Source organism: Bos grunniens, chromosome X (assembly GCF_055505025.1).
Source record: "Bos grunniens cultivar Pamir isolate PY7600 chromosome X, Bosgru_T2T1.0, whole genome shotgun sequence".
Classification (NCBI taxonomy): domain Eukaryota; kingdom Metazoa; phylum Chordata; class Mammalia; order Artiodactyla; family Bovidae; genus Bos; species Bos grunniens.
Genome location: NC_141194.1, coordinates 135731053 through 135755982, shown reverse-complemented (window position 1 = coordinate 135755982; position 24930 = coordinate 135731053). Strand labels below are relative to the sequence as shown.

The window sequence follows — 24930 nt, the reverse complement described above, 5'->3', positions numbered from 1 at the left end:
CAGTCTCTCTTCTCACTTCCAGTATTCCCACATAGGGAGAAGTACAATCTGTTTTCCTAACAAACCATGTTTTGTATTGGTCTATGCTCCAAAGTACTTTTCTTCAACCTAATGGCATTTACTTTTACTTTCTGGCCCATCTTCTTAGAATAAACATCCTGTATCCTTGATAATCGCGTATTACTGTATTGAGAGTCGTAACATCACAACAACTTTTTAACAATCTGTTTATTCTACTTTAGATGAGAATCTTTGAACTTGACAAAATAAAATCTTAACAAATTTAACTTTACAAGCTAACAGTCTTTTTCAGAAGTAGGGACTGGGTTCATTTTCCTTCTTTGCGGTTTTTTTCTATGACTTTGTTAAGCGGAAGTAGAAATTTTACAGCATGTTCAAGTATAGTATTTGGTATTGACAACAGCAAAAGCAAAAATATCCAGTTCTATACCCGGGATCAGGACCAGTATACATTCTACCTAGCCTGTGATACATTCTACATTTTCATACATGGAACCCATTTTGAATGATGGCACTGAAACTGTGCAAGTACCTTAAACAACAAACATTCACATATACTCACAAGTGTTAATACTACTAAGGCAAAAAGCGAGAAAATATATATTCTGTTATCTATTTAACAACAGGTCAGGAAAACTTAAAAGAGAGAATGGGTGTTTAGATTACTTCTGAAAAGTCAATCAGCAGAACCCTTGCATTCCTAAAGTGTTCTGACCAATTGAGAGTTTGGTACCAAAAAACCCAAGATTGTATGACAATCTTGTTTTCACCATGAATGACGTTTTTAAACAGCATGTTTAGCACCAACAATTTACAAACTACAAACATGAAGATGACAATTTGCAAATGGAATGCTTCCAAAACCTGGTAATCTAGAAACTGGCATGTACCTTCCCACTGGAACAACACTATAATACTACAGCCAGCTTTCCAGAACACATGTACAAACTCTTTTTTTTTAAAAAAATACTCTCAATATACCATCTATCTGTGAAGAAAAACGACCAAAAGAGTATTATCATAATACAGGTAACAGAAAAAGAAAATATACAGAATTGTAAAACCGTGACTGCCAGGCATTAAAGTGAGAGAATACATAAATGACTCAAACAGTAAACAGAACTAAGAATTCGTCAAAATTTTTGTACAATTTAAAACGACACTATTGGTCAGGTGTATAAAAGTGTTAAAGCCAAATTTTGACTGACCGAAGGGTAACTCACTCTCTAGGTCGCCATCTCTCTTCGCCTAATACCCTAAGCAGAGGTAAACTGGAGTTTTTAATCTGAAAGATAAAAGCCACACAGACTCAAAAGCACAAACACAGGGCAAAGGAGAAAAGTGGGAGGGGACTGGAAGGTAAATCTCGGCACTTTGAGGACAGGGCGGCCATCCTTAGCTCCAGAGGCCTGCATAGTTCCCACGGAGGTTTGAAGGAAGAGGGCCGCCAGCGACGAAGAGCTTCATCTCCGGCCAGTTGTAGCAATGGGTGTAGAGAGCATTGGGCAACTCGCCCAAGGCACTGAGGTCGTTCATCTGCAGGTCATCTTGGTTGAGCCAGCCTCTGCCACAAATCAGCCTGAACCTCCGCCCTGTGGGCCGCGGAGAGGAGTGCTGGCTGTCCGAGACCTTCTCCTCCAGGAACTTCTGCGCGCGGATGTCATAGAAGAGCAGAGAGCCCTGGCCGGTGCCCATGGTGACGATGTGCTCATAGAAGCTGAGAGAGCGCACACCCGTGCCGCCCTCGCGGGAGCACAGGTACCGGATGCTCTGGTGACCCTGGCGCAGGTCCAGGAAAGAGACATGGGACTGGGAGGCTACCGCGTACAGGGACAACTCATCGCAGTAGGTCAGGCACACGTTCTCTCTGCAGTAAGGCAGCCTGATGGACAACAGCCTGGACAGGGTATTCTGGGCTTTCCACAGGTGGAAGTAGCCATCCATGGTCACGGCTCCCAGCTCCTGCCTCTTGGCGCCGAAGGCCACAGCCCGCACCTTGCAGTTACGTGGGTTGGTGGCGGCCCTGGGGACATCCTCCACTTCCACGGGACGGATGTGGGCATACACGGAGAGCCCTGCAGCATTGCGCCAGGCGATGCTGCTCCGGAATACGTCGGGGTCTATCTTCCAGATGCCCAAGGTGCCGTCGCGGGAGCCGCTCACCACCACTGTGTCGCTCATCCAGGCGATGGCGAAGATCCAGTCTTTGTGGCCGTGGTCGCCCAGGCACAAGGGATCCAGCGTTGGCAACCAGTAGACGGCCAGGCTGTTGGGGTTCTCGCCCCCGGTGGCCAGCAGCGTCTTGGAGGGATTCAGCTGGACCGCATGGATGCCGCAGCCCGGCTGGGCGTGGGCCGGCGGGTGCAGACGATCCCGTATGAGGGGGATGCGCGTTACCTGGCTGGACCGCACGTCCACCACGAAGAGCGTGTTGCACTTGGTACCGCACACCACCTGCCTGGCGTTCAGCCACTGCGACGCGAACACCTTGTCCACGGTGCCCAAGGACAGTTCGCGCTCCCGCAGCAGCTCTGGCAGCTTCCGCACCGCGAAGCCATGCAGCTCGCTATCGAAGCCTGAGAGCCCGGCGCGGCCCGGCGCGCCCACCTCGCGCCCCCTCAGGTAGTCCACCAGTGAGCGCCGCACCACCATCCGCTTGGGCTTCTTGGGAGGCTGCGGGCCGTCTGCGTGCACCGCCGCCGAGCCCGGCGACGACGAGCCCGGCGACGACGAGCCCGGCGACGACGAGCTCAGCGACGACGAGCCCTCTGCGGCCTTCTGGGGCGCGGGCTCTTCCCGCTTCTTGTTACCTGTTTGCTCCGGGGCCATGCCGGGCGGCGGGCGGGGGGCGGCGTGGGAAGACAGGGCTGGCGAGCCGGGCGAGGAGTCGCGGACAGGCGAGCGGAGCATGGGCGGCGCGCGGCAGCGAGGGCGGCGGCGACGCGGTTCCAGGTGGGAAATGCTGCCGGCAGCGAGGGCTGCGGGAGCGAAGTCGACTTGGGACGAGGACGACGAGGGGGCCGAGCGCAAGGGGGCGCAGGCGGCGGGAGGGCCGGACGTGGGAGGCCAGGTAGCACGCGGCGGGCTGGGAGGAGTCAAAAGGGGGCAGGAAGGAGGGGTGGATGGAGCCTCGGGGCGGGGGTTGAAATTCACCCGGAACCAGTGCTCCTGGATTCCCGACGTGGCAGGGGGGGGAGGGGTGCAGAAGCGGGGGGGGGACGAGCCAGCTGGGGGGCTGGTGCGTGGGAGGGCACTTCGCCTGTGGGGTTGTGTGCGATGAGCCTGGGATGTGCTGGGGGCCTGGCTCCAGGACCCCAAGCTGGCCAAGTGGGCCTGTCCTGAATCCCCACTAAATAATATGGGGTATTTGGCCAACCATCGGACAGCAGCCAATCAGCTTCTGCTTGAACCTAGACAGACTCAACCAAATATATGTGCCTGTGTGTTTAGGTTGGAGGTGCCAGCGTGCATTGTAACTCAGAGCCCGGAAAACGTGGAGAGGAATAGTCAAGGGGAGGGGCAGCTCCCTTCCTGCACTTTGGTGCTGTTCTCAACTCTCAGTTCCAGAGGCAGGTGCTTCGGCGTAGTCCCCTGGGGCTTTGGGAGAGGTCCTGCGGGATGGGCAAGATTTTCACAAGCAAACATGGAGATAAAGAGCTTTCGGGATGGAGGCGACCACAAGGACAAATGAGAGTATAAGTGTTCAGAGCGAAGGCTTATTCTTAGGAGGTGGGTGTTCCATACTTTTCTTGGCCTCCTCAGAGCAGCCAGCCCCCTGGCAGCCTCCTACGGAGGCAGGCTCATTTAGTTACACAGTTAAAAACATGGCGCCTGGAGGCTGGTGCTATGCTAAGTGCTAAGTCACTTCAGCCGTGTCCAACTCTCTGTGACCCCATAGACGGCAGCCCACCAGGCTCCCCCGTCCCTGGGATTCTCCAGGCAAGAACACTGGAGTGGGTGGCCATTTTATTCTCCAATATAACAACTATACAACCCTGTTAACATAATCTCTGTAAACAAAAACTGCTTTTCCCCACTGTATTTCTTAACTTACTTTTAGGATCACTCATTACATTACTCAATTGGCTCAGATTTTCAATTGAACAGCATGTAATGGACACCAAGGCAACATCTGAGTGCCGAAGTATTTAAGGAAAAACAGACATGCCACAACACTAATGCACGATCAGCAGCACAACCTGGCCAGTTGTGAGGAAAGGCCAGTCTCTCTTCTCACTTCCAGTATTCCCACATAGGCAGAAGTACAATCTGTTTTCCTAACAAACCATGTTTTGTATTGGTCTATGCTCCAAAGTACTTTTCTTCAACCTAATGGCATTTACTTTTACTTTCTGGCCCATCTTCTTAGAATAAACATCCTGTATCCTTGATAATCGCGTATTACTGTATTGAGAGTCGTAACATCACAACAACTTTTTAACAATCTGTTTATTCTACTTTAGATAAGAATCTTTGAACTTGACAAAATAAAATCTTAACAAATTTAACTTTACAAGCTAACAGTCTTTTTCAGAAGTAGGGACTGGGTTCATTTTCCTTCTTTGCGGTTTTTTTCTATGACTTTGTTAAGCGGAAGTAGAAATTTTACAGCATGTTCAAGTATAGTATTTGGTATTGACAACAGCAAAAGCAAAAATATCCAGTTCTATACCCGGGATCAGGACCAGTATACATTCTACCTAGCCTGTGATACATTCTACATTTTCATACATGGAACCCATTTTGAATGATGGCACTGAAACTGTGCAAGTACCTTAAACAACAAACATTCACATATACTCACAAGTGTTAATACTACTAAGGCAAAAAGCGAGAAAATATATATTCTGTTATCTATTTAACAACAGGTCAGGAAAACTTAAAAGAGAGAATGGGTGTTTAGATTACTTCTGAAAAGTCAATCAGCAGAACCCTTGCATTCCTAAAGTGTTCTGACCAATTGAGAGTTTGGTACCAAAAAACCCAAGATTGTATGACAATCTTGTTTTCACCATGAATGACGTTTTTAAACAGCATGTTTAGCACCAACAATTTACAAACTACAAACATGAAGATGACAATTTGCAAATGGAATGCTTCCAAAACCTGGTAATCTAGAAACTGGCATGTACCTTCCCACTGGAACAACACTATAATACTACAGCCAGCTTTCCAGAACACATGTACAAACTCTTTAAAAAAAAAAAAAAATACTCTCAATATACCATCTATCTGTGAAGAAAAACGACCAAAAGAGTATTATCATAATACAGGTAACAGAAAAAGAAAATATACAGAATTGTAAAACCGTGACTGCCAGGCATTAAAGTGAGAGAATACATAAATGACTCAAACAGTAAACAGAACTAAGAATTCGTCAAAATTTTTTTGTATAATTTAAAACGACACTATTGGCCAGGTGTATAAAAGTGTTAAAGCCAAATTTTGACTGACCGAAGGGTAACTCACTCTCTAGGTCGCCATCTCTCTTCGCCTAATACCCTAAGCAGAGGTAAACTGGAGTTTTTTAATCTGAAAGATAAAAGCCACACAGACTCAAAAGCACAAACACAGGGCATAGGAGAAAAGTGGGAGGGGACTGGAAGGTAAATCTAGGCACTCTGAGGACAGGGTGGCCATCCTTAGCTCCAGAGGCCTGCATAGTTCCCACGGAGGTTTGAAGGAAGAGGGCCGCCAGCGACGAAGAGCTTCATCTCCGGCCAGTTGTAGCAATGGGTGTAGAGAGCATTGGGCAACTCGCCCAAGGCACTGAGGTCGTTCATCTGCAGGTCATCTTGGTTGAGCCAGCCTCTGCCACAAATCAGCCTGAACCTCCGCCCTGTGGGCCGCGGAGAAGAGTGCTGGCTGTCCGAGACCTTCTCCTCCAGGAACTTCTGCGCGCGGATGTCATAGAAGAGCAGAGAGCCGTGGCCGGTGCCCACAGTGACGATGTGCTCATAGAAGCTGAGGGAGCGCACACCCGTGCCGCCCTCGCGAGAGCACAGGTACCGGATGCTCTGGTGACCCTGGCGCAGGTCCAGGAAAGAGACATGGGACTGGGAGCCTACCGCGTACAGGGACAACTCATCGCAGTAGGTCAGGCACACGTTCTCTCTGCAGTAAGGCAGCCTGATGGACAACAGCCTGGACAGGGTATTCTGGGCTTTCCACAGGTGGAAGTAGCCATCCATGGTCACGGCTCCCAGCTCCTGCCTCTTGGCGCTGAAGGCCACAGCACCGACCTTGCAGTTACGTGGGTTGGTGGCGGCCCTGGGGACATCCTCCACTTCCGCGGGACAGATATGGGCATACACGGAGAGCTCTGCAGGATTGTGCCAGGCGATGCTGCTCCGGAATACTTCGGGGTCTATCTTCCAGATGCCCAAGGTGCCGTCACGGGAGCCGCTCACCACCACCGTGTCGCTCATCCAGGCGATGGCGAAGATCCAGTCTTTGTGGCCATGGTCGCCCAGGCACAAGGGATCCAGCGTTGGCAACCAGTAGACGGCCAGGCTGTTGGGGTTCTCGCCCCCGGTGGCCAGCAGCGTCTTGGAGGGATTCAGCTGGACCGCATGGATGCCGCAGCCCGGCTGGGCGTGGGCCGGCAGGTGCCGACGATCCCGTATGAGGGGGATGCGCGTTACCTGGCTGGACCGCACGTCCACCACGAAGAGCGTGTTGCACTTGGTACCGCACACCACCTGCCTGGCGTTCAGCCACTGCGACGCGAACACCTTGTCCACGGTGCCCAAGGACAGTTCGCGCTCCCGCAGCAGCTCTGGCAGCTTCCGCACCGCGAAGCCATGCAGCTCGCTATCGAAGCCTGAGAGCCCGGCGCGGCCTGGCGCGCCCACCTCGCGCCCCCTTAGGTAGTCCACCAGTGAGCGCCGCACCACCATCCGCTTGGGCTTCTTGGGAGGCTGCGGGCCGTCTGCGTGCACCGCCGCCGAGCCCGGCGACGACGAGCCCGGCGACAACGAGCCCGGCGACGACGAGCCCGGCGACGACGAGCTCGGCGACGATGAGCTCAGCGACGACGAGCCCTCTGCGGCCTTCTGGGGCGCGGGCTCTTCCCGCTTCTTGTTACCTGTTTGCTCCGGGGCCATGCCGGGCGGCGGGCGGGGGGCGGCGTGGGAAGACAGGGCTGGCGAGCCGGGCGAGGAGTCGCGGACAGGCGAGCGGAGCATGGGTGGCGCGCGGCAGCGAGGGCGGCGGCGACGCGGTTCCAGGTGGGAAATGCTGCCGGCGGCGAGGGCTGCGGGAGCGAAGTCGACTTGGGACGAGGACACGCGGGGGCCGAGCGCAAGGGGGCGCAGGCGGCGGGAGGGCCGGACGCGGGAGGCCAGGTAGCACGCGGCGGGCTGGGAGGAGTCAAAAGGGGGCAGGAAGGAGGGGTGGATGGAGCCTCGGGGCGGGGGTTGAAATTCACCCGGAACCAGTGCTCCTGGATTCCCGACGTTGGGGGGGGGGGGGGGGGGCGGGGGTTGGGGAAGCAGGGGGAAGAGCCAGCTGGGGGGCTGGTGCGTGGGAGGGCACTTCGCCTGTGGGGTTGTGTGCGATGAGCCTGGGATGTGCTGGGGGCCTGGCTCCAGGACCCCAAGCTGGCCAAGTGGGCCTGTCCTGAATCCCCACTAAATAATACGGGGTATTTGGCCAACCATCGGACAGCAGCCAATCAGCTTCTGCTTGAACCTAGACAGACTCAACCAAATATATGTGCCTGTGTGTTTAGGTTGGAGGTGCCAGCGTGCATTGTAACTCAGAGCCCGGAAAACGTGGAGAGGAATAGTCAAGGGGAGGGGCAGCTCCCTTCCTGCACTTTGGTGCTGTTCTCAACTCTCAGTTCCAGAGGCAGGTGCTTCGGCGTAGTCCCCTGGGGCTTTGGGAGAGGTCCTGCGGGATGGGCAAGATTTTCACAAGCAAACATGGAGATAAAGAGCTTTCGGGATGGAGGCGACCACAAGGACAAATGAGAGTATAAGTGTTCAGAGCGAAGGCTTATTCTTAGGAGGTGGGTGTTCCATACTTTTCTTGGCCTCCTCAGAGCAGCCAGCCCCCTGGCAGCCTCCTACGGAGGCAGGCTCATTTAGTTACACAGTTAAAAACATGGCGCCTGGAGGCTGGTGCTATGCTAAGTGCTAAGTCACTTCAGCCGTGTCCAACTCTCTGTGACCCCATAGACGGCAGCCCACCAGGCTCCCCCGTCCCTGGGATTCTCCAGGCAAGAACACTGGAGTGGGTGGCCATTTCCTTCTCCAGTGCATGAAAGTAAAAAATGAAAATGAAGTCGCTCAGTCGTGTCCGACTCTTCCCAACCCCATGAACAGCGGAGCCTGGGATTTTCCAGACAAGAGTACTGGAGTGGGGTGCCATCGCCTTCTCCGAAGCAGGCTGGTGGTTGGTAGCCATTCTGCAGAAACACCCCTCCTCCTAACAGAAATATTAATATGCCTGATGCTTGGGGGGAGGGAGGATACACGGGGAGATGGATTTGCCTTTCTGACTTATCAGGGGAGCCCATTGGAGCTACTCTGTTGCTGCTTCATTCTTCTTTCCCCTGCCCTGTTTATTTTTCACCCTGCTGCCCTCACTTTTTTTTTTTTTTGCAATGTTAGCTCAAATGCGCAAGTTCCAAGTACAAACCATGGGACCTTTCCACCACTGTAGTCCAGCTGCTTCATTCCAGTGTTCCCCAACACTCCTCTACACCCCAGTTCTGATTATTTCTCGCATATTATTCATCTCATAGCAACACATGTCCCTTGCATGGGCTGGTGGTGGTGAAAATGAGAGCAGGGACTGCTTCATAGAGATAGCTGCATTTTTGTATTTACAGGTGTGGGTGCGGGGAAAGAACATTTCTGAAAGAAGTAACCATGTGTGAAATGGCACAGAGAGTGTAGAGAACAGGTTCACAAACTTTTAGTGTATGTAATAATGGTAGAGGCAGCTTAATTAATATACACGTTGTTGTTCTTCAGTCCCTAAGTTGTGTACTACTCTGCGATCCCGTAGACGGCAGCACTCCAGGCTCCTCTGCCCTCCACTGTCTCCCAGAGTTTGCTCAAGTTCATATCCATTGAGTCTGTGTTGCTGTCTAACCATCTCATCCTCTGCAGCCCCCTTCTCTTCCTGCCCTCAATCTTTCCCAGCATCAGGCCCTTTTCCAATGAGTCAGCTCTTCATAGCAGGTGGCAAGAGTACTAGAACTTCAGCTCAGTTTCAGTCCTTCCAATGAATATTCAGGGTTGATTTCCTTTAGGATTGACTGGTTTGATCTCCTTGCTGTCCAAGAGACTCTCAAGAGTATTTTCTAGCACCACAGTTCAAAAACATCAATTCTTCAGTGCTCTCTTTATGGGCCAACTCTCACATCCATATGTGACTACTGGAAAAAACATAGCTTTGACTAGAAGGACCTTTGTTGGCAAAGTAATGTCTCTGCTTTTTAATATGCTATCTAGGTTCCTCATAGCTTTCCTTCCAAGGAGCAAGCATCTTTTAATTTCATGGCTGCAGTCACCGTCTGCAGTGAATTTGGAGCCCAAGAAAATAAAATCTGTTACTGTTTCTACTTTTTCTCCTTCTGTTTGCCATAAAGTGATGGGACCAGATGCCATGATCTTAGTTTTTTGAATGCTGGGTTTCAAACCAGCCTTTTCACTCTCATCAAGAGGCTCTTTAGTCCTCTTCACTGTCTGCCATTAGAGTGGTATCATGTGCATGTCTGAGGTTGTTGGTATTTCTTCCCTCCCTCCCCCCTCCATCTCCCCACTTCCCTCCCTCCCTTGATTCCAGCTTGTGATTTATCCAGCCCAGCATTTTGCATGATCTACTCTGCATATAAGTTAAACAAACAGGGTGACAATATACAGCCTTGTCATAACTCCTTTTCCAATTTGGTGCCAGTCCATTGTTCCATGTCCAGTTCTAACTGTTGCTTCTTGACCTACATACAGGTTTCTCAGGAGACAGGTAAAGTGGTCTGGTACTCCCATCTCTTTAAGAATTTTCTACAATTTGTTGTGATCCACGCAGTAAAGGCTTTAGTGTAGTCACTAAAGCAGTAGTAGGAGCTCCTTTGCTTTCTCCATGATCCAACACATGTTGGCAATTTGATCTCTGGTTCCTCTGCATCTTCAAAACCCAGCTTGTACATCTGGAAGTTCTCGGTTCGTGTACTGCTGAAGCCTAGCTTGAAGAGTTTTGAGCATTACCTTGCTAGCATGCGAAGTGAGCACAACTGTGTGGAAGTTTGAACATTCTTTGACGTTGTGCTTCTTTGGGATTGAAATGAAAACTGACCTTTTCCAGTCCTGTGGCCACTGCTGAGTTTTCCAAAGTTGCTGACATATTAAGTGCCACACTTAAACAGCATTGTCTGTTAGGATTTTACACAGCTCAGCTGGAATTCCATCCCCTCCACTAGCTGCCTTTATAGTAATGCTAAATACATTAATCACAAGACAAAGATTGGCAGAATGAATTAAAAAGAAAACATGATTCAAAAATATGTTTTCTATAAGTAACTCCCTTCAAACATGACATCAATAGACTGAAAATAAAAGGATAGAAAAATAATACAAGCATTAGTCATGAAAAATACAAGCTATATTAACATCAGAAAAAGTGAAGTTCAGTGTTGAGAAAATTACTAAAGACAAAGAGAGTCATTATATAATGCTAGAAGGATCAATCCACAAAGAAGGCATTACAATCCTAAATTTGTAAGTGCCAAACAAGAGCGACTCCATGATCAAGTTGGATTTACTCCAGGTATGCAAGTCTGGTTTGACATCAGAAATCCTGTGCAAACTAACGTATCAAAAGTACAATGAAAAAAAAAAAACCACATAATCTTATCAACTGACAGAAAAACAGTTGACCAAATCCAACCACCATTCATGATAAAAACTCTCAGCAAACTCAGAATAGAAAAGAACTTCTTCAACTTAGTAAAGAATATTTATAAAAACCTACAACAAGCATCCTATTGAAAGGTGAGAAGCTAGATGCTTTACCTCTAAGAAAAGAAACAAGGCAAGGGTTTCTGGTTTCACCGCTTTAATCCAGTACAGTATTAGAATTTCTACCCAGTTTAATAAGGAAAGATAAATAAAAGGCCTAAAAATTGGAAATAAGTAAATAAATGTGTTCCTATTTGCAGATGAAATGATTGTGTATGTAGAAAGTCCTAAGGAATCTACGAGAAGAAATTCCTAGAACTGATAATTGAATTCAACAAGGTTGTAGGATTCTCAGAATCTGGTTATATTTATGTATACCAACAACTAACATATACAAACCAAAATTAAGAACACAGTACCATTTAAAATCATAAAGATAAAATGAAATATTTCCATATAAACTTATCAAAATATGTATAGGATGTATGGTTAAAAAGAAAAAATACTAATGCATGAAATCAGTTAAGATCTAGGTACATGATATGTTTATATTTTTGAAGACACAACATAGTACAGATGTCAATACTCCAGAAACGTATCTGTAGTTTTAATGCAATTTCTATCAAAATCTCAGCAAGGTATTTTGGAGACATAACTAAACTTGTTCTAAAATCTATATGGAAAGGCACAGTCCCTATAAAACAATCTTGAATACAAGAGAAACGTAAGAGGAATCACTCTACATATTTACAGTAATTAAGATAGTATGATATTAGCAGAGCTATAGACATAGCAAACAGAACAAAGAACATAGAAATACACACACCAAACATTTTAATCCATGTTGTTTCCAGACTTTGGCTCTAGTTATAATAGCCAAAGTCTGGAAACAACATGGATTAGATATTGCCCTTCATGAGACGGATGGTTAAACAAACTGTAGTCCATCTATATCATCGATAATGACTCAGCAGTACAGAAAGAATAGACTACTGATACATGCTCTAACTTGAATGAATCATTTTTTGAAGTTGAATTTTATATTGAAAAAAATTTTAGATATTTTTATGTGGTTCAGAATAAGGGAACAATGAACAATGTTTTGGTGGAAAAGGTTTAGTTTTTTAACTTTTTATTTTGTATTGGAGTATAGCTGATTAGCAGTGTTCTGATAGTTTCAGCCAGACAGTGAAGAACTCAGCCATACATATACATGTAAAGGAAGAATCTTGAGGAAATTATGTTGAATGAAGAAAACAAATGTCAAAAGGTTAAAAACTGTATGGCTCCATTTACATAACATTTTTGAAATGACCAATTTATAGAAATAGACAAATTAGTTACCAAGCGTTAAATGAAGTGGGAGTTGGGAGTGAAGTGGCTGTGTCCATAACAGGGCTGCAGTAGGTATCTCTGTAGTGATGGAAATGTTCTAAATCATCGCTGTCAATGCCAGTATTCTGGTACCGATATGCTACTAGAGTTTCTCATGGGAGCAAACTGGGTAAAGTATAGACTGAATCTCTGTGTTATTTCTTACCATTACATGTGAATCTAAAATTATCTCAAAATAAAAATTTAAAAATCATGAGAAAATAAATCATGGAACAAATAAAATTTGTTAAGATAGAAAAATTTTAAAAGAAACTATCAGCACTCCTTTGTCAATAGGTCTAACACTGACCTATAGTCAAAGCTATGGTTTTTCCAGTAGTCATGTACAGATGTGAGAGTTGGACCATAAAGAAGGCTGAGTGCCAAAGAACTGATGCTCTTGAACTGTGGTTCTGGAAAAGGCTCTTTAGAGGCCCTTGGTCAGCAAGGAGATCAAAGCAGTCAATCCTAAAGAAATCAACCCTGAATAGTCATTGGTAGGACTGATGGTGAAGCTGAAGCTCCAATATTTTGGCTATGTGATGCGAAGAGCCAAATCACTGGAAAAGACCCTGATGCTGGGGAAGACTGAGGGCAGGAAGAGAAGGGACAACAGAGGATGAGATGGTTGGACAGCATCACTGACTCAATGGACATGGGTGTGAACAAACTTCAGGAGATAGTGAAGGACAGGGCAGCCTGGTGTGCTGCAGTCCATGGGGTCACAAAGAGCCAAACACAACTGACCAACTGAACAACAACTAACACTGACACATTGGACTCTGCTTACAACTGTGCAGCCTGGCCTCTTGACTTGACAGAGGCCTTTAGAACATGTGGGGGCTAGGGCAGGGGAAAACCTAGTCAAGTGCCACTCTTTCTCCTGGGCAGCTCTCACCTCACTGTGCACAACTGTCAGGCACCTAATAGAATTGAGCAGAAAGAAAACATTTAGCATTGCAGACCCCCCCTCCCCCCATAAATGTACCTAAGGAGGCTGCAACCTAACAACCTCAGTGAGGTCCTGGAATCAGGATTCTTTCTGAGAATGGTCAGTCTTCCTTCTAACTGTGCAGGTTAGATGATTGAGGTTAATATACTGACCAGCTGCTTCTTTAGTAGGTCCAAATGAAGTGTTTAAAAGAGTGCTTTCACCCCCTCCCAGGACTTCCAGTAGTAGGCAAAGGACTTCCCACAATTAAAAACAAAATCCAAGAAGGCATCCTTGATATTTGTCTGCTTACTTAAATATGATATACACAAAATACTATGCCCATATATTTTATACTTTCTTGAGGAGACGTAAAAGAGATTTAATGGATTAATGCAATGCAGATGTATACTAGTATTTTAGCATGAGGTACCTGGAGTTTACTTGTGTGTGGTGGATGATGATATGATGATAATAATATGAAAGGGAGATGATATGGGGGAAGGAGAGAGAAAGAGATAGGGATGGGGCAAGCAAAAAGGAAAGACATAAATACCCTCCAAACACAACATATATGATATGATTACATATTTACATTTATTTAAAATTGCATATCAGTGTGTATAAACATAATTTTTAAATAATAGACAAATTTACTGTTTTATATTTCCTTTGGTACCTCAATTTATAGTCTTGTACTCACTGCTTAGAGATGTCGTCTAGTGGACTGTTATTTACTGAATGTATTAGTAAGACAGGTACTATGCTAAGTGCTTTACATAAATTATTTCATTTAATACCTACCACAACAACTGGAGCCCTGGATTATCTCTCCCATTGAACATATTAGGGATGTTCAGTTCAGTTCAGTTCAGTCGCTCAGTCGTGTCCGACTCTTTGCGACCCCATGAACTGCAGCATGCCAGGCCTCCCTGTCCATCACCAACTCCCAGAGTCCACACAAACCCATGGCCATCGAGTCAGTGATGCCATCCAACTGTCTCATCTTCTGTTGTCCCCTACTCCTCCTGACCTCAATCTTTCCCAGCATCAGGGTCTTTTCCAATGAGTCAGTTCTTTGCATGAGGTGGCCAAATTATTGGAGTTTCAGCTTCAGCATCAGTCCTTCCAATGAACACCCAGGACTGATCTCCTTTAGGATGGACTGGCTGGATCTCCTTGCAGTCCAAGGGACTCTCAAGAGTCTTCTCCAGCACCATACTTCAAAAGTATCAATTCTTCTGCACTCAGCTTTCTTTATAGTCCAACTCTCATATCCATACATGACCACTGGAAAAATCATAGCCTTACCTAGACGGACCTTTGTTGGCAAAGCAATGTTTTTGCTTTTTATTATGCTGTCTAGGTTGGTCATAACTTTCCTTCCAATGAGTAAGTGTCTTTTAATTTCATGGCTGCAATCACCATCCACAGTGATTTTCGAGCCTAGAAAAATAAAGTCAGCCACTGTTTCCCCATCTGTTCGCCATGAAGTGATGGGAGTGGATGCCATGATCTTCATTTTCTGAATGTTGAGCTTTAAGCCAAAGTTTCACTCTCCTCTTTCTCTTTCATCAAGAGGCTCTTTAGTTCCTCTTCACTTTCTGCCATAAGGGTGGTGTCATTTGCGTATCTGAGGTTATTGATATTTCTCCTGGCAATCTTGATTCTGGCCTGTGTTTCCTCCAGCCCAGCGTTTCTCATGATGTACTGCATATAAGTTAAATAAGTAGGGTGACAATATACAGCCTCAGTGTACTCCTTTTCCTATTTGGAACCAATCTGTTGTTCCATGTCCAGTTCTAACTGTTGCTTCCTGATCTGCATACAGATTTCTCAGGAGGCAAGTCAGGAGGTCTGGTATTCCCATCTCTTTCAGAATTTTCCACAGTTTATTGTGATCCACACAGTCAAAGGCTTTGGCATAGTCAAAAAAGCAGAAATAGATGCTTTTCTGGAACTCTCTTGCTTTTTCCATGATCCAGCAGATGTAGGCAATTTGATCTCTGGTTCCTCTGCCTTTTCTAAAACTAGCTTGAACATCTGGAAGTTCACAGTTCACATATCGCTGAAGCCTGGCTTGGAGAATTTTGAGCATTACTTTACTAGCCTGTGAGATGAGTGCAATTGTGCGGTAGTTTGAGCATTCTTTGGCATTGCCTTTCTTTGGGATTGGAATGAAAACTGACCTTTTCCAGTCCTGTGGCCACTGCTGAGTTTTCCAAATTTGCTGGCATATTGAGGGCAGCACTTTCACAGCATCATCTTTCAGGATTTGAAATAGCTCAACTGGAATTCTATCACCTCCACTAGCTTTGTTTGTAGTGATGCTTTCTAAGGCCCACTTGACTTCACATTCCAGGATGTCTGGCTCTAGGTGAGTGATCACACCATCGTGATTATCTGGGTCATGCAGATCTTTTTTGTATACTTCTTCTGTGTATTCTTGCCACCTTTTCTTAATATCTTCTGCTTCTGTTAGGTCCATACCATTTCTGTCCTTTATCGACCCCATCGTTGCATGAAATGTTCCCTGGGTATCTCTAATTTTCTTGAAGAGATCGCTAGTCTTACCCATTCTGTTGTTTTCCTCTACTTCTTTGCATTGATCGCTGAGGAAGGCTTTCTTATCTCTTCTTGCTATTCTTTGGAACTCTGCATTCAGATGTTTATATCTTTCCTTTTCTCCTTTGCTTTTCCCTTCTCTTTTTTTCAAAGCTATTTGTAAGGTCTCCCCAGACAGCCATTTTGCTTTTTTGCATTTCTTTTCCATGGGAACTGTCTTGATCCCTGTCTCTGTAGAATGTCACAACCCTCTGTCCATAGTTCATCAGGCAGTCTATCTATTAGATCTAGTCCCTTAAATCTATTTCTCACTTCCACTGTATAATCATTAGTAATTTGATTTAGGTCATACCTGAATGATCTAGTGGTTTTCCGTACTTTCTTCAATTTAAGTCTGAATTTGGCAATAAGGAGCTCATGATCTGAGCCACAGTCAGCTCCCAGTGTTGTTTTTGCTGACTGTATAGAGCTTCTCCATGTTTGGCTGCAAAGAATATAATCACTCTGATTTCGGTGTTGACCATCTGGTGATGTCCATGTGTAGAGTCTTCTCTTGTGCTGTTGGAAGAGGATGTTTGCTATGACCAGTGCATTCTCTTGGCAGAACTCTATTAGCTTTGCCCTGCTTCATTCTGTACTCCAAGGCCAAATTTACCTGTTACTCCAGGTATTTCTTGACTTCCTACTTTTGCATTCCAGTCCCCTATAATGAAAAGGACATCTTTTTTGGGTGTTACTTCTAAAAGGTCTTGTAGTTCTTCATACAACCGTTCCACTTCAGCTTTTTCAGCGTTACTGTTTGGGGCATAGGCTTGGATCATTGTGATATTGAATGGTTTGCCTTGGAAACGAACAGAGATCATTCTGTCGTTTTTGAGATAGCATCCAAGTACTGCATTTCGGACTCTTTTGTTGACCGTGATGGCTACTCCATTTCTTCTAAGGGATTCCTGCCCACAGTAGTAGATATAATGGTCATCTGAGTTAAATTCACCCAAGGCAATGGCACTCCACTCCAGTACTCCTGCCTGGAAAATCCCATGGATGGAGGAGCCTGGTAGGCTGCGGTCCATAGGGTCGCTACGAGTTGGACACGACTGAGTGACTTCACTTTGACTTTTCACTTTCATGCATTGGAGAAGGAAATGGCAGCCCACTCCAGTGTTCTTGCCTGGAGAATCCCAGGGACGGGGGAGCCTGGTGGGCTGCCATCTATGGGGTCGTGCAGGGTTGGGCACGACCGAAGCGACTTAGCAGCAGCAGCAGCAGCAGTCCATTTTAGTTCACTGATTCCTAGAATGTCAACATTCACTCTTGTCATCTCCTGTTTGACCACTTCTAATTTGCCTTGATTCATGGACCTGACATTCCAGGTTCCTATGCATTATTCCTCTTTACAGCAATGGACCTTGGTTCTATCACCATTCACATCCACAACTGGGTATTGTTTTTGCTTTGGCTCCATGCCTTCATTCTTTCTGCAATTATTTCTCCACTGATCTCCAGTAGCATATTGGGCACCTACCATCCCAGGGAGTTCCCCTTTCAGTATCCTGTCATTTTTCCTTTTCATACTGTTAATGGGGTTCCCAAGGCAAGAATACTGAAGTGGTTTGCCATTCCCTTCTCCAGTGGACCACATTCTGTCAGACCTCTCCACCACAGCCCTCCCGTCTTTGGTGGCCCCACACGACATGGCTTAGTTTCATTGAGTTAGACAAGGCTGTGGCCCGTGTGATCAGATTGGTTAGTTTTCTGTGATTATGGTTTCAGTGTGTCTGCCCTCTGATGCCCTCTTGCAACACCTATTGTCTTACTTGGGTTTCTCTTACCTTGGACGAGGGGCATCTCCTCACGGCCACCCCTCCTGACCTTGAACGTGGAGTAGCTCCTTTTGGCCCTTGTGCACCCACGCAGCTGCCGCTCCTTGGACCTGGGGTAGCTCCTCTCAGCTGCTGCCCTGACCTCGCTCCTCTCAGCCACCACCCTGACATCGGGCGTGGGGTAGCTCCTCTCGGCCCCTCCTCTGCAGACGCAGCCTGGCACTCTCGGTCGCTGCCCCTGACCTTGGTCGAGGGGTAGCTCCTCTAGGCCATGCTTCTGAGCGGTCTGTCGCAGCAGCCGGCGTGATTGTGCGTGGTCCATTACAGTGAGTTCAAAAGAATGTCTAGCACCCACTAATTAGAATATACTAAGGAGAATCCCATCTCTTAATCCAATATACCGAGTCTTGAAGGTAAAAAGAATCTTAGCAAGAATATCTAGAAGAGTGTATATGAAAAATATCAAACTTCATTTTATATATATATATATATATATATATATATATATGTATATATATATGTATACACACACACACACAGATGTTACAGTTCTCATTTATAACGAAGTGAGATGCTCCTACCCATCAAGAAAGCCAAATAAATCTCATTTACAAATCAATTTGTTCAAAATATATCAGGCATTTATTATGCCATGCACTTTATTGAGGAGTAAAGATTCAACATTTAAAACATGGTTTTGCAAAATGCTTGCAATATTAGAAATATATGAGTAAATCAGTAGTGAGAGTGAAGTGTGATAAAATATAAAATTTGGGGATTGGCTTTAAAGAGATCTTTAGAACAGGAAAAGCTGCTAGCCATTTTGAAACGCTGCAAGATTTGTAAATATAGATGGCCAATCGAAGAGATTAAAAATTTCTTGGCATTCCACCTTTATATATTCCAATATACTTTTCTGATAATAAAAGCAGCAAAATTTTAAGGGTCTAGAAGGAGACTAGATCTTTCCAAATACACAATATTTTAAGATGGCCATTTTAGAATAGTTACTTGCTGAAAATATTCAGTTATATACTGAGAGGTTCAATAGCTTCTTGTTGGTTATGTAATCTGACCTGTAGAACAGACTGGATAGCAAGAGGTAGTTTGTTTCATCCATTATTTAAAACAGATTTTCTAGCAGTACACTCTGAGTTTAAAATTCGTTTCAGGTGTTGAAACTTTCTATGATGTTTTGCTCCATCAACTGCCACTGAAAGTGACATTTCCTCTATTTATAACTTACTTTGTTTCCCAAGACACGCCTAAGAAACTTTAGGCTAAGGTCAATTGTAAGAAACTTATATCCTTGGGCAGAATATAATTACCAGTTACTTCTGAAACTAAATTTTACTATAGGTATTTCCCTTGAAATGATAACACCAATGATAACAATTAAGGTATAACTTTTCCCTTACATCTAGTTAGGAATATTAGATGTGTTCAAATAAATAAATTAGCGATTAAATGTATTGAGAATTTTTTCAAGTGGTAATTCAAACTCTAAATTTCAAATTATCCAACCTAGTAGACCTTTTAAAGAAAAAATATATAAAGAAAACAGATTTTCTATATGTTTGATATATTTCAAAACTCCCTTGCCCCTAACTCATGATTCCTCCCCAAAATAATCATAGGTTTATATTCTGTTCCACATGTAGCATACTATTAATACTTAAGGGTTGGGCTGGGATGTTTGTATAATCAGTTATAAATTGAAATGAGTTTAAAAACAGCCCCTGACACCTCACACCCCATGAAGATGTCACTGTTTAAGAAAAAGAAAAACAGAAAATAAATGTTGTTGAAGCTATGGAGAAATTGGAACACTTGTGCACTGTTAGTAGGAATGTAAAATGGTATAGCTACTATGGAAAACAGAAATCAAAAACAGAATTACCATAAGATTCAGCATTTGCATTTTTGGTATCTATCCAAAATAGCTGAAAGCAGAGTCTAGAAGACTCTTAGGTTCATAGCAGCATTATTCACAACAGCCAAGAGTCCATCCAGTGTCCATCAACAAATGGATGGATAAGTACAATGTAGTATATACAGACAATGGAATACCATTTAGTGTTTAAGAGGAAGAAAGTGTTGACATGATACAACACGGATGACCCTTAAGGAAATTTTATTAAGTGAAATAAATTAGCTTACAAAAAAGGTAAATATTGATTGATTCTACTTATATGAGCTAGCTAGAATAGTCAAACTCAGAGAGAAAGTGGAATGGCAGTTGCCAGGAGTTAGTGGGGAGGTAGGAATGGAAAAATTTTGTTTAGTATGTATAGAGTTTCAGTTTTGCAAGATGTCAAAGTCCTGGAGATTAGTTGCACAATGCAAATATACTTAACAGTACTGAAGTGTACACTTAAAAATGTGTAAGATGATAAATTGTATGTTGTGTGTGTTTTACCAGAGTGGAAAAAAAAATTAAGAAAATCCCTGATCATTAAGAAGGCAACCAAGGAAACATTTTATATTATTATTTCTGGAGGGACAGTCAGACTTCACATGATGCTGCTGAAGCCATCTTTTAAAAAACTGACTTAAATATCCAAAGTTTTTAAAAGTTTAAAGTAGTAAGGAAAAACAAAGCATTATTTATCATCCCCTGGGAGTTGCAATAAGCCAAACACCTTTTCTTAGGGTAATAGTCATAAAGAAAGGCCAGAGAAAAAGAAGGAAGCTGTTAGGCATAACATATAAAGATGTAGAATTTTCTCTGGCTGGTGATAAATGTATACAGAGCAAATCAAATTACAGGATGTCCTATTTTAAGAAACCCTATTTTCTATGCAAATGAAATAAGACTTAATTTATCACATTCTGAAAGTATGCCTTCATATTCTTTGAAATAGGGGGTTCCATTACATCACTTAGCATTTATTTGAGGACTTGAAGTACTTGTCTCAGAGGTGGAGGCAGTGGCAACATGTTAGAAACCACTGTCAATTGGAAATCAATCCATAATCAAGATGACACTTCTAAAATTATAATGTTAATCAGTGAGGAAATATGTGATTCCATTTTTAAGAATGTGCTTCATGTACATAAGTCCAGGAATGTCATCTATTGTGTAAAACAGGGTCTACTTCTAGTCATACATGGCATAATTCAAAAACAAAAGTCACACTCAATCCTGTACCTCTGGGTTAGTAAGGAAGCAGGAAAAACAATGAACCATATCTAAGGTGCTGGGGGATATTATTTGATGAATTTACTAGGAGCTTAGAGGAAACTAAAGTTGCTGCCCTCTGACTGGAATATTCAAGTTTATCATTTGTGCGTGACATAAAAGGGCAATTTAGATGTTAAAATTTAATCAACATGAAACATGAATGCCTTAGGTTGAAACAGAGAATGGCACAATAATGGCATTAGAAAAGGTGAAAATAGCACCATAACTCTCATTGACATCATCAATGTGTTTGCTTCAGTGAACTGTACCTCCAAAATGGAAAAACAAAAAAGTCATTTGTACGGAAAGTATCATCAATATTTATTTTTCTTCTTGCCCAGCTGTAGAATGACCTACATTCTAGAAAGGATGTAAAAACATCTAACCAAAATATAGATTTTTCTTTACTTAAAACAGCAACCTTTGGTAGACTTCCCCGATCATCTTTGGTCAATATGATTGCACTGGGGAAATTTAAAAATTGATCATTACCAAGAGAAATGATGAAATGTTATTTTGGAGGGGGGGGGACGACGTAGTGTTTAATATCCACAAAACAAACATTCATTGGCCATCCATGTACAAGTCATTAATTGCCTAGTATGTGCCAGATACCTGTGTGTGTGTGTGTGTGTGTGTGTGTGTGTGTGTGTGTGTGCATGTGCATGTGTGCACAATCAGTCGTGTTTGACTCTGTGACCCCATGGACTGTAGCCTGCTAGGCTCCTCTGTCCATGGGATTTTCCAGGCAAGAATCCTAGAGTGGGTTTCCATTTCCTACTCCAGGGTATCTTCCTGAGTAAGGGATAGAACCCACATCTCTTGCACTGGCAGGTGGATTCCTTACCACTAAGCCAGCTGGGAAGCCCACCAGACATGTAGTAATGCATATAGGTCTGCACATCTATATATATGGGTGAGTTTTGGAATGAGAATCAGAAGACCTAACTTCTGAGATCCTACACCCCTCAGTCTCTTTCAAGTACCATTTCTGTCTATATCTGTATCTCTAGCCTTAACTTCTTTTACGAGCTTCAGAACTGTATTTCTAACTACCAACCAGCCATTCCTATCTAGAAACTCCACACACATTTCAAATTGTACCAGGTCCAACTGTAACATTCTAGTATGTATGTACATTCCAGGCACTCACAATATACTTTCAAACCAATATTCCCTCTCCACCGTTATTTTATTTTCCAGACCCAGCTCTAGTATTCTATCTTCTGGGAGCTCCTCATGTCCTTTCTAGCAGAATTCATTCTTATTTTTCCCATTTTCTCATAGTACTTAGTAAATATCCTTAATACTCTATTTACCTTTTCTTTTCATTAGCGAATTTTTACAACTAGTGAATCAGGTATCTTTCACCTCAGCTGTATCATCAACCTTTATGGCAGATGTCCTGTTTTGTTGTTGCTCTCATTTTTGTGTCTGAATGGATTAATTTGAAAACACTCAGATAAAATGGTGTTTTTGGAAGTAAATTGTTTCGGTAGGTCTGAGTTGAGACTTGAGGGTCATGGCAACTTCCTGTAAACACACTGTCCTTTAATGATGCCACCTTCCAATGCTCAATGTTTCTGGGTTTGCAGCCGGCCAAGAAGGGGAAATACTTTCAGGCAACCCTTTTCAGCAGCTCTTAAAATAGCATCCCTTAAACACCTATGGACTCTGCAGCCTTTCTTTCACTTAAATGGAGAAGGAAATGGCAACCCACTCCAGTATTCTTGCCTAGAGAATCCTGTGGACAGAGGAGCCTGGTGGGCTGCTGTCCATAGGGTCGCATAGAGTCGGACACAACTGAAGCGACTTAGCATTCATGCATGCATTGGAGAAGGAAATGGCAACCCACTCTAGTGTTCTTGCCTGAAGAATCCCAGGGATGGAAGAGCCTGGTGGGCTGCTGTCTATGGGGTCGCACAGAGTTGGACAGGACTGAAGCGACTTAGCAGCAGCAGCAGCAGCAGCTTTCACTTAAGTACATGTTGTTCTCACTGAACTGCATTCCTGAGCAGCTCATATAGTGACATGTTTAATATAGTTGGGTTACCCAAGCAGAGATGAGGAAGCTGTCAGTAAAACATCTGGGAGGCAGGGGGGCTTTATGAATTGCTTTCTAATATGACTATAAACTGGCAATTAATGGAAAAATTTTGACAACTTGTTCAACATGCAGTACAGTCAGATAAAAAATCAAACTCCAGAGAATTCGATTTTGTTTATCATTTAAGCTACAGTGTATTTAACAGATGAATTTTTTCCAGAGTAGTCATCTCAGTTTATTTCAGTGGATATCCTTGATTAGTAAATTCTCTCTCCTTTTTAAAGAAAATTTAGAAATTATCTCATCTAGAGAGTAAAGGGGAGGAACACATATTTTTTGAGTCGGCAACAAGCTTGGGGAGGAATATGTAGTTAGGGATAAATGGAATTAAACTTTTTTATGTATTGTTATAAGTTAACTAATTTTTCCAGGCAACAGTGATAGGTAGTTTGTACTTACAGCCATGTACTCCCTTGTTTTAAGCAAACTGTATGTATGTGTTTCTTGAAATGCTGGCATGGTTACTTTTTTAATTATTTCACCCTTGTAGGTTACACAGTTAATTGTACTCCAGTAAATCGCATTTACCCGGAACTAGAAAATATTTAAAATAATTAAACTTCTACTAATATAAATACAGAGTTAGGCTATCTAGTTTTTTAAGGGCCAGCCATGTGATCTGACATGAAGGAGATAACACCCTAAATCATGAGAACACTGAGGGAGTCAGTGATGAAGTTAAGGGCTAAGCAACAGGAAAAAATTGGGAGACGTTCCTTCTATTTGTTTAAAATATCACCTCACATAGAAAGTGTCATTTCCTCCGAAAATGTTCGCCCAATGTCCCCAAACAATGATGAAGAACCATAAAAATACCCTATAACCTACAAGAAGACAGGCAGTGAGTACTTAGGTGAAGTTTTTGGGTAATATCTAAAGAAGTTTTTAGTAAATATACACACACAAAGGAAAAACAGAAACTGCCTACAAAAAAAGATCTTTCAAAACTTAGCTTTGTAAAAAGCAAAGTATTTTAAAGAAATCTTCAAATATAAGTATCTGCAGGTGAAAATACATAATTCCAATGGCATCTAAAACGTATACATTTTCCTTTATCTTCTGGTATCACATATGGAAAGCTTATGAATGGATAAGCACCATGGTCTCACCAGAAATGAATTAGGGTAAATGTTATGGTAAAAAAAAAAAAAAAAAAAAAAAAAAAGCAGGGGACGGGGACGCTTCCCTGGTAGCTCGGCTGGTACAGAATCCGCCTGCCATGCAGGAGACCCTGGTTCGATTCCTGAGTTGGGAAGATCCCCTGCAGAAGGGAACACCTACCCACTCCAGTATTCTGGCCTGGAGAATTCCATGGACTGTATACTCCATGGGGCCACAGAGTCAGACACGATGGAGTGACTTTCACTTACGGTAAAAAGACAGGAAAATACAACAGGATTCCATATTATTTAACAGCCAAAATTTTATGTATTTATGCATTGAACTTTAGATTTCTAGAGGCAAGTACATTCATTCGGTAAATATTTACTGATTGCCTATGATTTTACTAGGCATTAGCGGAGAAATTTGAGAATATAAAAATGACAGTTATATTCTCTGCTCTTAAGACATTTACAACTGAGTTGGAGACACATAAATGCATACAAATACATTTTATTGCTATATAACAACTATGCTAATTCGCTTCTTTGCAACCCCATGGACTGTAGCCTTCCAGGCTCCTCTGTCCATGGGATTCTTCAGGCAACAATATTGGAGTGGGTTGCCATTTCCTTCTCCAGGGGATCTTCCCAACCCAGGGATCAAACCCACGTCTCTTACATCTCCTGCAATGACAAGCTAGTTCTTCACCACTAGTGTCAGCTGGGAAGCGCATATAAGAACTATATGTGTGTTAGTTGCTTAGTAGTGTCCGACTTTTGCAACCCCATAGACTGTAGCCCACCAGGACCCTCTGTCCATAGGATTCTCCAGGAAAGAACACTGGAATAGGTTGCCATTTCCTTCTCCAAAAGGAACTAGAGAAAGAAAGAAGGTGAAGTTGCTCAGCTGTGTCC

The 24930-nt window shown here is 44.0% G+C and overlaps 2 protein-coding genes across 2 annotated transcripts; both read right to left on the bottom strand.

The window, feature by feature from the left end:
• Nucleotides 1–210: 210 nt before the first annotated feature.
• On the bottom strand, nucleotides 211–3029 carry LOC147341466 (DDB1- and CUL4-associated factor 12-like protein 2). Its single transcript, XM_086388789.1, has one exon. The coding sequence runs from the start codon at nucleotides 2929–2931 to the stop codon at nucleotides 1417–1419; it is 1515 nt and encodes a 504-aa protein (XP_086244915.1). The 5' UTR covers nucleotides 2932–3029; the 3' UTR covers nucleotides 211–1416.
• A 1426-nt stretch (nucleotides 3030–4455) lies between these two features.
• LOC147341465 (DDB1- and CUL4-associated factor 12-like protein 2) lies at nucleotides 4456–7364 on the bottom strand. The gene has a single exon (XM_086388788.1). It carries the CDS (start codon nucleotides 7206–7208, stop codon nucleotides 5664–5666), a length of 1545 nt encoding a protein of 514 aa, XP_086244914.1. The 5' UTR covers nucleotides 7209–7364; the 3' UTR covers nucleotides 4456–5663.
• Between the last annotated feature and the right edge of the window lie 17566 nt (nucleotides 7365–24930).